General features: G+C 45.7%; 1 protein-coding gene across 1 annotated transcript in view; it reads right to left on the reverse strand.

Annotated features, from left to right (window-relative positions):
• LOC144729959 (uncharacterized) overlaps positions 1-12929 on the reverse strand; it is a 90032-nt gene that overhangs the window by 54770 nt on the left and 22333 nt on the right. The window contains exons 5-10 of the mRNA XM_078610391.1: positions 12567-12709; positions 11757-11849; positions 10962-11015; positions 5940-6011; positions 4331-4357; positions 3773-3817 (exon numbers count right to left, since the gene is read on the reverse strand). Of these exons, the coding sequence (XP_078466517.1) occupies positions 3773-3817; positions 4331-4357; positions 5940-6011; positions 10962-11015; positions 11757-11849; positions 12567-12709 (434 nt within the window). The remainder of the gene's footprint in view (positions 1-3772; positions 3818-4330; positions 4358-5939; positions 6012-10961; positions 11016-11756; positions 11850-12566; positions 12710-12929) is intronic.

A 12929-nucleotide genomic window follows, 5' to 3' on the forward strand; every position in this document is an offset into this window, starting at 1 on the left:
TTTCATCCAACAGTATCGCCCATATCTGTACGGTCGGCATTTCATCGTCCGCACAGATCATGCGGCACTGCAGTACGCCCTGCGAGTTCAACAGCCATCGGGACAATTGTCCCGATGGTTGGAGATCCTCCAGGATTTTGATTTCGAAACCACCTACCGTAAGGGCGTTCGCCACACTAACGCGGACGCTCTGTCGCGCATGCCAACCACCTCCGAATGTGCATGCCTCCTGGGGTCGGGACGTTGCAAGCCAGCAGGGGACATGCCGGTTCCGGTCCTGGCGGCCGCCGCCGACGACGAAACATTGCTCCCAAATTCTATCGCACAACAGGGAAAAGATTCCCTGCTGGGTTTGCCTGTTAATGAATGGGGGCGCCTCCAGATGGAGGATACCTCCCTCCTCGCGTCGCGTCGTCGCGCCGGGGAGGCGGGGCGGGGGACGGGTGATGCCGACGCATGGGAAATGCACGCGGGGTTGCTGATGCATTGGGACGGGAAATCCCATCGACACCGGCTGGTGGTCCCTTCTGGGTTACGGGGTAGGGTGGTGTGGGCTGCTCATGAGCGCCTCCTCCACCTGGGTACCCAAAAGACCCTCGCCTTGCTCCAGCTTGATTTTTTTTGGCCAGGCATGACGAGGGATGTCGCAGATCTGTTGGCATCATGCCCTCGGTGTGCGCAGCGAAAACCACCAGCACGGGAGTCAAACCCGCCTTTGCAGTCTATCAGAGTCTCCAGAGTGAACGAACTTGTCGCGCTGGATATTCTGGGGCCATTTCCTGCCACCCCTAGGGGCAATAGATATTTGTTGACCGGGGTGGAATACTTTATGCGCTGGCCTATGGCCTGGCCCCTGGCCAACCAGTCGGCAGCAGCCATCGTGGAGGCCTTTGTCCAAGGTTACGTCATGGACAAAGGTGCTCCGGAGCGGCTGCTGACCGACCAGGGAAAACATTTTTCCGGCAAACTCCTCCAACAGGTCTGTGAGCTCCTGGGAACGAAAAAAATTCGTACCTCTCCCTATCACCCGCAAACTGACGGGATGGTCGAGCGTCTGCATCGAACCATCACGTCTATGTTGTCGCAGCAGGTTTCGGACTCACAGACCGATTGGGACTTGCAAATTCAAGGGGTCCTGGCAGCATATAGATTGGCCCCCCATGCTGCGACGGGATTTTCACCCTTCTTCCTCATGTATGGCCGCGAACCTGACCCACCTGTTCGGGCACAGCTGCAGATCCCCGCGCCGCTGGGAAAAACTAAATTGGCCGACCATGTTAAATTTAACCTTGCGAAATTGACTGAGGCACGGGATGCTGCCATGCTAAATTCCGACAGGCGTCAGAAAGCGAATGAGCGCCTCAGACTGGGTCGCGCGCACGTGCTACAGTGGAAGCCGGGGGACAGGGCATGGCTGCACTGTCCCCCAGGTACCACTCGCGACCTCCTCAAAACTGGTGCGGCCGTGGCGGGGCCCCGTCGAGGTGGTCGAGGTTTTGCGGCCTCAGTGCGTTCGCATCAAATGGGGGAAGCGCCGGTGGTTTGTGCACCCCTCTAGGCTGAAACCCTTCGTTGCGGTGCGAGGCCCCACTCCACACACGCGTGGCCAAACATGTGGGGGGTCGGCCGACTCAAAGGGTCCATCTCTGCTGCTCTCGCCTGACGTGTTGCCGGCTGTCCCGCCCCCAGGTGCACCAGGAATGACGGGCTCCCGCCCAACAACCCCTACGGGGGATGCCGAGGGTCTCGCGACATCAAGCGCAGACTCACTTCGAAATGGACAGCTGCCACCGGATGGTCCGCCATCCGGGGTTGCCCCGTGTGACGGGCCTGCGGCAAGGACGCGCGCAAGAATGCGCAGACTCTTGTGATGCACAAAAATAATTTATTTTTATTTTTTATTTTCACATGTATGGTTACTGTGCGCTGCGTCGGTGGTGTGCTCCTGGCACATTGTGTTGTGTTGTGTGTGTGTTGGGGGTTCCTTGCGATTTGTATATACGTTGCTTTTACGGAATTCGTATTTATTCGGGGGGGGTGCGTCGGGTTGTTTTCCCTTCGGGGTTTTCTGGTTCTTGTTGTTGTTCTCTTCGCGTTATGTTGAAAAATAGTGAGGCACACGCGCGGTCAGGGGGTAAATGCGCTTTTATTGTCGTTTTTTTTGTATGTTGGCAGCCGGGACGGCTGCAAGCTATGCGGGGGGGGGGGGTGATGTAGGGGTGTTAGAGAGAGAGCCGTTATGCATGGCAGCTTATGGGAAACAAACACAGTGGGCGGGGCTACGTGAGTGCACGGGGGCGGTGCTCTCAACGACGTCCGCACCAGGCAGCCCGGGGCCCCACCCCTCAGCGGGGGTGGAGTATAAAGGGGGATGTGTCAGAGGGCTCGGGGCAGAATGTTAAAGCTAAACCAGTGAACACCGAAGATCGTCTAGCTAGAGCCCTGGACTCCCCTGGGACGCCGCCCTTGTCAGGGCCGCGCAGGACCGAGCCAGCGGCGTGGTCCCGAGAACCAGAGCTAGTGCTCTGGGACTCCGGGTACCGTAGCCCGACTTACCAGTGTCGGGCCAGACAGCCTCCCCTAGCCCGTTAGTGGAGGACTAGGAGGTAGGTCAGAGATAGCTAGCAGTGTATTCCCAGCTAGCCGGGTGAGGGGGCCGATACCCCCTCTAGTATTGTATGTCCACAGTTGTGACTACTTGTACGGAATAAATACGTGTGCCTCACCAACGGTGTCCAAGAGTCATCAACGGTACTTCAATAGTATCATAAGATGATGAAATGTATGATGAAATATATTAGAGTTAACAGTCAATAACTTTTTGTCAAATAACCGCCCTGAAAAAAATATAGGTAAAAGGGTTGGTAACATTGCAAGATAAAATATTTAACTCTCAGAGCTGGAACATCTTATGTAATCTTAAAGGAATTTAATTAATGGGGAATGAAAGCCAGTATATACGCGATTAAATGGCAAACCAATTCCCAAGCGCAACGGTCTCAGCCCAGTCACTCATGACTGCGCACACAAAATAATATTCAAATGTTACATTGCACTTTGTGTTTTGGCCGTTGTCCTTTCCGCAGCACCTCCATTTAGCACGGTTGGCTACATACATACTTCTCAGCCACCTTTTGTGGGAGTACACTAGTGCCTAGAGACAATACAAGTTCAAGCCGCTGTAGTGACTGTGGCTCAAATCTCTAAACCGACGCAGCTGAGATGTTGTATTCCATCTGGTCAGCCACAAAATAGTTTAAGTGGTTCAATCTTGATTTTAAGCTTTCGTGACTGCAAGAATCCATACTCTTGGGTTCTTTAGGAAAGTCACGTAGTTAGAAATAAAACAAATCACAACATTTCGATCGCAACACCACTTGTGTTGCGATCAAAACACTTGTGTTGCGATCGAAACCTCGTGATTTGTTTTATTAAATTTTATTTCTAACTACGTGACTTTACCGAAAGAACCAAAGAGTATAGTTTAAGTGGGTTTTGTTCTTCCAGATTTAACAATTTAAAATATTGGTTTCAATCCCATGCAACAATCTGATTTTGCGGGGTCTCATACACTGAGGATTTTGCAAGAGGAATCCCCTGAAAATTCCCTTCAAGTGGGCTGGTCTCTGACACATAGGGTTGTGCTGTAATACATTTCCGAATGTATCTTTAATCTCGTGATCGAGACGGATAGAAAACATATTTTGACAGCATTGCATTTATGATTTGGAAGTAGCAGTAGATGATGCTGCACAATCACAGGAGTCCTCACCTTCTGCCCACTAACTCCATCCAAGCCAGGATCTCCTGCTGCTCCCTGCTCAACACAGAAGTTATTCCCACACACAGAACAGTTTGCACAAAATTGACACATTTGACAAATTCCAGCAAAATAATTTGTCAGGAGATCATTTTGACACATTCTCAATTGTCTTTTACTAGTCTCGTGTTTGGACAGTTGCATTATTCCTGTAATACTGTGATATATAAGAATGCAGGAAAAGCACCGTTTACCGAAAGCTGATTGCATTCCTCAGTGTAAACTTACAGGAAAGTTAAAGGAGATACTTCCGAAAGATCTCGGATGGGAACAAGTAAAAATTAAGTGGCCATTTTCCTGTTTAAAGAACTACGTATGCCTAACAGCATAATTTAAGTTGCTCTCAACCGATGGACGTTAACATTCACCCCCATACAATTTGTGACTGTTTCGTGACACGAGAATGCCACGTGGCAAGCATACTTTATTCTGTTGCTATTGCGGTATAACTCTTCTAAAGCCCGAGCCGCGGTGTTCACAGTCATACAAGATAAAAGCGTACTCTTTTACCAGTTGGCCTTGGCCTCCACGAGTACCCTAGACACAAATACAGAGAACAGCGCATTATAAAAACAAATCCGTTTCACGATCAAATACACAAAATGGCAGCTTTGTTCGTCTGCCTGGTCCCTTCGTTTCTGATTGTCTGCGCCGCCACGCATCACCTCGCACACGTTTCTGATTAGCCGGAGCCCACGCGACGCCTAGCGCATAGGGGGAGGGGCGTACAGCAAGTAGGTTACTCATCCAAATACAGTACATAGACTTTTAAGTGTTATTCTCTCATGTTTTTTTTATTCCAGTTATTCCTGTTCCCTAAGGGCCATGAAGTGCTCAAACAGGCATTGGTCAAAATAACCCAAATCAGTACCAGCATGGAAACACTTTAGTAGTACACCATACACGATGTGTAGCGGTGGGAATAATGTCCGAATGAGCTTTGGTTTGGAAACACGGCAAGTGATTGAGGGCATGTAGATAATAGCAAAGCTTGTGTGCCACGCACCCAGAGGAGCGTGTTTTGTAATTCTGTTTCCCGTATTCGTGTAATATTTTGCATGATCACATGTGTTTCTTCTAATTTCGATTCGTTAAGACTTTAAACCAATACATTTATTTTTATTTTACTAGGTAAGGCCTACTGAGGTGAAGAGCTCTTTTTTAGAAGCGATGTGGCCACAAATGATAGCTCACCGAAGTGGCTTATCACATGTTTATAGCAGCCAAATACCCTAAAGGCATGTTTCTAAATATGCGTTAAGTTTAGGCACATGTTCTATTTTCCAAAATGATGTGTCTATGCCTTTATCAACACCTTTATAGCAAAACAAAAACATCGGTCATGGCTCATAGTGTCCAGTTGGCTGTTAACTTCATTCACTTAAGGTTATGATTGAAATAAAAGCAGTGGTTATGATTCAGAATAAATCATCTCTGTAGATTATATTCGGAGCACAAGGTTGTTTGCGATGAGTTTCATATCAGCAATAAAAAGAACATAATAGGCACGACATCTCTGTTCCTGTGATGAACAACGTTACATTGCATCCATTGATCAATGGGAATTTCAGTCTCTGAGACCAATGTTTCTCAACGAAACGTGTTCAATAAAGGAAAACCGTGGAGTTGGCTTTGAATTCACTGAGTCTGGTGCTGCTTGGTGGATTGACGCTGCAGATGATAACTGTCCCGTGCGTGGAATTGAGTCCTGGCGAATGAAGTCCGACAAGGGGCGACCAGAAAATATCAAAATTGGATCTTCATTGAAGCTAGTGTAGGGTGGTGCATCTCTCCTATAAAGACCTAAGCCCATGTCGGACATTCCACATTGCTAAGGCGGGAGAAGGGATACTTTACCTCAGTAAAATAAAGATTGGTCTCAGCGAACAAAACGTAAACAATCTTGTGCGTGAATCACCCATGAGCTTATGGTGAAGAAAGTTGATGGCTGGCCTGGCTGCAGGGACTTTTGAGAGTTAACCCCATATATATGGGTTAGGGTTCTCTTGGGATACATTTTCTTTGACGGAGTTAGAGAAGATGGGTAAGAATGAATATCAAGTGTAGGAGGCATTCAGATACTGCACCCATAAACCAGTGATAACGTTCATGCGTTTACCTTGACGCCTCTGGGGCCCTGGCAACCTTGGCCACCTTGGTATCCTGGAACCCCTATGGGTCCTCTCACACCCTGTAAACAACAGTGTAGCAAGGTTATACTTACTCAGCACCAAAGTCTCAAAGTTTACAGGGTGGACACTCGAGTTGATGTCACAGCACAGCGCTACGTAGCATCACTCGAAGCCATGCGGAGCCACTGCTATAATGCGTGTTTTCATAACGCAAATTGGCTATAACGCAATTAATCTGTTAGGGAACACATTTTTTATAACGCGGCTGCGAATTGGATATAACACGAGTGAGTGAACCGAACTGAGTCGTGAGAGTAGGAATAAGTGGTTGTATGGCTGCCTCCGCATAGCATTACACAAGGCGGGATGCTCCTGGATGCTTCTAGATGCTACCCATGTGCTTCAGTCTTTGTTCAGCCTGCATACACATCTCACGTTTTATCGCGGTATGTGCTTTACCCTATATTATATATTATTTATAACGCAATTGGTCCATAACACGGTGTTCTTCAAGAACACAACTACCGAATTATAGGAGAACATAATATTACAGTATTGTATACACAATTCATCAAAATGGATCTGCCATTCAAACTAAATTCTGCAAAATATATGTTTTATTGAGTTGTTCACAGTGCTGAGATTTGCGGCCAATTGCTTACATGTGTATGGCATTTCTGTGTCTATATGACAGCAATGTTAGGATTCTGGGTCAATTGATTCAAGAGATGGTGGAACAGACTTTGCTGATAAAGTCCAGTAAATGCAAAGTTTTGGAAATAAGCCAGGCTGACCAGCGAGGTAGAGATAGGAACATCGCTGGGGTAATGCCAATTGTCTACTATAGTGTTTATGAAACACCATAACATGAATACCAGTTTGCATATTCACACCCCGTGGGTTAAACTAAACTCTTTTTTATTTTACCAGGAAAGGCCCACTGAGCTATATAGCTTTTTTTCATGAGCGATTTGACCACAAATGATAGCCCAATGAAGTGGCTCATCACGTGGAAATTTATAGCAGCCAAATACTCTGAACGCAGGTTTCTAAATGTGGCGGGAAAAACCGGAGGACCCGAATAAAATTCCACACAACCACTGGTAGAACATTAAAACTCCAAATATACAGGCATCAGAATCTGAATCGAACCCACGACCTCCAGTATACCAGGTGAGGTAGTTAACATCTCGCCACCACGGCAGCCATCTCGCCACTAGGTTGTGCCCCCAGTCCCCCCACCCTCCACCCAAGGGGTGACGCCTGTCAAGAAAAGGTGCGCAGGCTGCAGCATGGATACCGTGCAGCACAAATGTCGAATATATGCAGAGAACGTCAGCGCCACATTGCTGCGGCAAACACACACTAATGCACAAGATGAAACGAATGGATTATGAACACAAAACACACGTGCACACAACATGGAACCCACGTTTTACTAACACCGCGATGACTCGAGGTGTGGACATGTGACCTCTAAATTACTTGTATTGTGGCCTTCGTAACCTGGGGGGATGGGGGGCCAGGTGGTCTTGATTGGGGAGTCGCCATCCCAAAGAGGTTGAGAACCACCCTTTGACATCAAGGCTTCACCGGCCTATCTTCACATTCGCTACTATGTGGTATGTAACACCGTTCCGTATGTTCCAGAAAGTGCTGTAAACGGTACAATGCAGCGCTATTTGTGTCTATATATATTAGAAGGGCATTGATTCACCAATTCATATCAATTGTTAAGTTCTGCAATGCATTCATCAAATTGCTTGTGCAAGAGATCGATGCAGTTTTTTTTTCTATTTTGTTTTATTTTGTGCACACCTGTGACCAAATCACCAGGAATGTGCCCGAATTCGTCAGAGCTCAGAAGGTCAGCAGATTAAAGCCTGGACAGGGCTTGGATGGGTGGTGACCATGCGTTAAACCGGTGCTAGAGGCTGCTTCGGGGTTAAGTTGTCTGCGGTGGGCACTGAAGAAACATGACTTGTCCTATTGTACAACGGTAATATATGTGTAGTGTAATAGCGCTGGCTATTAGTCAGCAGCGGCAGCTGTGGTCGACAAACAGTACACACGCCGGTGAGCGTGAGTACGGGTGTGTTGGCAGAGCGGAGGAACTAGGGCAAGGGTCATGGAAGGACCCCATCTAGAGGCCCCTGGAACCTGCTAGCGGGTTCCAGAAGGGAGGCGTGGTCAGGGCGAAGCCAGGCCGTGCTGGTAGCATAAAATGAGCCGAGAGCTGCCGGTTCTGGGAATGGACTCGTCTCGTCGTTGCTGTCGTCTCGTCGCCGTCGTCACTAAACGTCTCCACTAAATATTGCGCTATGAAGGATAGTAGTTGGCTATCTCAGTCAGCACTGTCAGTGTTAGACGGCTAGTGTTGTGTACAGGCTAGGCTAAGCTACTGTGGAGAGTGTGCGGACGAGACCGTGAAAGTTGTTAATAAAGAAAGTGCCTCCTAGAAACTCTGTCTCTGAATCATTGACACTACATATGCACGGTATGTTGAACCTCATCCACACCATATGTAGCTAACCGTGCCAATCGGAGGTGCGGTGAAAGTGCAGCCCTGCAATTTGCTTGCTCATGGCAATTGGTGGAAATGCCTTCACGAAATGGAACTCTGGAGAGCCCCTCTATAATGTATTTGGCCAATTCTTCCACGCTGGCCAGATATCTTTGGAAAGATGGAAGTACCTCCACATTTACCCCACCATGGTGGAATCAATCAATCCAAGTTCATCACGCACATTATTCAGAAAAAAGCTGAGACAGTAGCTCCAGCATCTATGTTCCCACCTTCACCAACCAGTATGAACCACAATGGTGAGGTATGGTCTAACGACTCCCATAACCTGCACGATGCACGGAGACCCATATCCAGCATTGGATTGACACAATGGCTGCCCATGTAGCCATGTTGTGTGTACAGTATTCCCTCATTATTCACAGACTTGTTATTCGCGATTTTGGCTATCCGCGAATCGCATCTGGAAATCTACACGACTCCATCGAGAGAGAGAGAAATTGATGAGATGCGAGAAAGTGATGAGAGAGAAAGTGATGAGATAAAGTGATTATGTGCAGCAGCATCATAATTTAAGGTAAGTTCATTTACGAACTATAAATTATTACTTAAACATTTTTATGTTTATTATCATAAATATTTTTTTTGCGTTATGATAATTTTAATATATTTAATAGCATATTTACGTATTTATTTAAGGTAGTGTAATTAATTGCAAAGATAGGTTTTCATAGGCCAACATAATTATCCACGAAATTTGCTATTCACGAGCATATCCAGGATGTATCCCTCGTGAATAACGAGGGAATATTGTAGTGACATTTTAACACTTGTGAATAGCCAATCGCAGTATGTAGAGGATTGAAGAAGCAATTGATATTGTTTCAGCACCCGCTTTGACAGGTTTACATTGCTCCAGAGCTCCACATAATATCAAACGTGTTTTCTCAGATGCTCACTGCTGCAATAATATCGTCACCGTTCTGTCACCCACCTTGCCTATATGGCCAGGCATCTGGTTTCGCCAAGTGTGTAATACATTTGACCATTGTATTATTTTTGTTCCACCCAACATTTTCCAAATCCCATTTTTTATAACTGAGCATTGTGGCCACATTCATATTTGATTGTGTCCATGCCCCCAAACATGGTCGGAAATAGTGTTGCCACCTTTTCCACTGTAGACCAATGTCCAGACGTAGGTCTATCTAATCCGTGCGATGTACTGTCATAAAGTTCAACACGTCAATACCACTACCAGATCTGGGTACAAATCAATTCTTGCCACTCGCCACACAAATGGCAATTACTGGACCCTCCTGGGTCAAAGCCAGACATGTGGCAAAGATATTTGGAAACAAAAGAAGTCTACATCAAGTGCAGATGGGGTAATAATAATTCAAATGTATAATGCGCAGACATAAATACATCTACCGACTCCGATTGCCTGTTTTGAAATGGAAAGGCGTTCCATAGCTTGGGTAACACGCTAACAAAAGTCAGATCACCAAAAGGGCGCAACCTAGATCTGGGGGTGCTGAGCAGTTGGAGGTCAGAAGATATTTAGGACCTTGATGGAATATACAATTGTATCAGTTCTTGCAAGTAATGTGGGGTGAACCCTCTTAAAGCCTTATAGGTTAATAGCAGTTTCTTAAAACCTACTCGGAATTTTACCGGTAGCCAATGAAGAGATAAGAAGATTGGTGTAATGTGCTTACGGAATGGTGAAGGTGTAAGCACTCTAGCAGCTGCATTCTGAACAAGCTGGAGTCTGCCCAGTACTTTGTTCGGAATCCCAACCAGTAAGGTATTGCAGGTAGTCCAGTCGGGATAACACAAACGCATGGACCAGTCTCTCCAAGTTTAAAGAGCTCTGCTTAAAGTTTGACAATTTTTCCTGCTGTTTTGATAATTGTGTTGATATTTGTGACAACATTTAGGCTGTGATTAGCATTGCAACAACATAATATACAGGCAGTCCCAGCTTACACGGCACGAGTTCCTGGAAACCTAGGTGTAAATCGGACCCTATTTTCCCATAGAGAGTATAAACTGTGTTTTTCCTTTTATCATCCATATTTAACAGGGTTTAATAGGTACAAATCCACAAAAAAACACTTCAGAATAACAAAATCTCCATACCAAATCACATCGGAAACCGGACTGACTCTGTTCAAATGTGTTCGGAGTCGTGTCGGAAGATACGGCATACATCAAGTTTCTGTGTCGTAAATCAATCCATGGTGACATTAAATAACCTTCGTGAATGTGGATCTTTCATAAATCAGACCATAGTAAACCGGAGATGGCTGTATATTTAAAAAAAAACTTTTAATCCACTAATTGAACCACTTGAGTCACTGAATATAACCCCCATGCATATTATAACAGTGAACCCTCGTTATACATACAGGACAGTATATACAGTTTATATACTCACGTGATCATGGTGCATAAGAAGCAAAAGATGTGTTTAACTTACATTGCTGCCATCCTCGCCAGGGTGCCCTGATGTACCCGTCTCACCCGGAGAGCCCTGCATACGATTAATGTCAGATGTGGATGTTTATTTAAATGGCAGAATGGGCTGTTGTTTTAAAGACACCCAGAGGCCATGAATAAGAGTGGTTTATAACATCGTGTAAAGGAGCTCTATCCTTCAAACATCTGTATTGGAGGGGGGTAGAGAGGGAGTTTATGGCAATGTTTGTGTGTTGTACTTCTTTCGCGCCATACGTAGATAACCGTGCAATGTATGTGCTGTGCAACAAAAACATGTTTGCTCTCTTGTATGTTTTAACTGTTCTTGCAAGATGTTTAATTTGTCCGCGAGCTTAATGCCAATAGCGAGGTCTGCTGGCCACGATGAGAGGGCTTCAGGAGAGAGAGTTTGTGTAGATTTGCTGTTCCACTGAAGTAGCGCAGACCACAGTGGATTACAATGTGGTCCATGGTTTGGGTTGCATGGCCACAAACGCACTATTGTGGCTTGTCTTTACTTTAACATTCATGAAGGAGATGCGCGCATTGGCCTGGTGATGTTCTGATGCGATTGATGGTTACACCACCGGTGTCTTCGAGGAGGCATGTCAGAGCTAGGAGGCGCGATGTTCGGGTCTGCTTTAACCAATTTTCGATCAATCTAGTTATGAGAATGACACATGACAATCTATCTTCATGTGAAGCTACTGTAATGCAAAGGTAACACTGATGCGACATTATGTGACACTATATGTTGGAGGGAATTACTGAAAGTGGCACACTTGTTTATGAATACCTCAAAGCCTGCAGAACCTCTTAGGCCTCTTCTGCCAGGTTGACCATAGCAGACACAATTAATGTTACAGCAGATCCTTTCTCCCACGTTTATCTGGTGACAAAATACATTTCAAATTTTAGACTCTCAAGCAAAACAGTTTTACTGTACTGAAATGTAATTTCGTCATATCGTCCCACAGGATTAACATACTTTTCAGAATAACGTTTTTTTTTATTACCAGAAGATTTACTAAGTACATACAGTTTACATATTCCAAAATAACATGAGTGAACATTTCAATATTGTAATTTTGAAGTCCTGGTGGTTACGTTTACCTTATACCGCTACCATGGATTGTATAACTCACATTCATGCCAGTATGGTAATGCACCCAGTGGGAATGTGGGGTGGCTATGACGCTGTGCACACTGCGTCAGCCACCTGCTGACGCAGTGTGCACGGCATTGCGTCCTCAAGGATGTCCAACGCGGAGACGGAGACATTAAGTCAGAATCAGAATATGTCTTATTTAGAGTGGAGAAGGAATCCGATTATCTATGAAGCTCTTTTCACAGGTGTCCAGTTGGGGGCGGGTCATTAAGTTACAGCACGAAACAATACAAAAACACGATAGGATAGGAATGCAAAGAATAGGAAAGATAAGCCAATCACAAAAACAAAAAGTTTAAAGTGTATAAGTCGGCTCATATGCGGAAGGAAAGATGGATTGTTGCATTGGAAGACTGAGAGGGATGGCAAAGCCTTGGGGCGGCCTTAACCCAGCAGTGGATACATCATGTGGATGGTGATGATGATGGCAGTACTCACTAGCTCCTCCACAAGAGAGATGCCCAACTCATGCATGTTGAGCTGCAGTTGGCGCTGATATCTTAGGCCTCTGCCAAACTCTAACTCGTGCAGGGACTCGTCCTGTGATGTCTGCAAGGCCACTGTAATCAAGGCTTGTACACCTAGACAAATAGAGGCAGGGCATAATGTACTGTGTTGTGATTGATATGTAAAAAGTACCTTCCACTTATTCACAGACGATAAAAAGCCATTATAAAGCATGTGCAGTAACTATGCACACTATACTGGATGCCAGTAATCGTAAGCAAATCTTTAAATAGAGTAAGCATTTCATAATAACCAATACTATTATTTGTTTTTAAATACAAAACATAAGAATTG

The sequence above is a fragment of the Lampetra planeri genome, chromosome 2 (assembly GCF_965212315.1).
Source record: "Lampetra planeri chromosome 2, kcLamPlan1.2.h2, whole genome shotgun sequence".
Classification (NCBI taxonomy): Eukaryota; Metazoa; Chordata; class Hyperoartia; order Petromyzontiformes; family Petromyzontidae; genus Lampetra; species Lampetra planeri.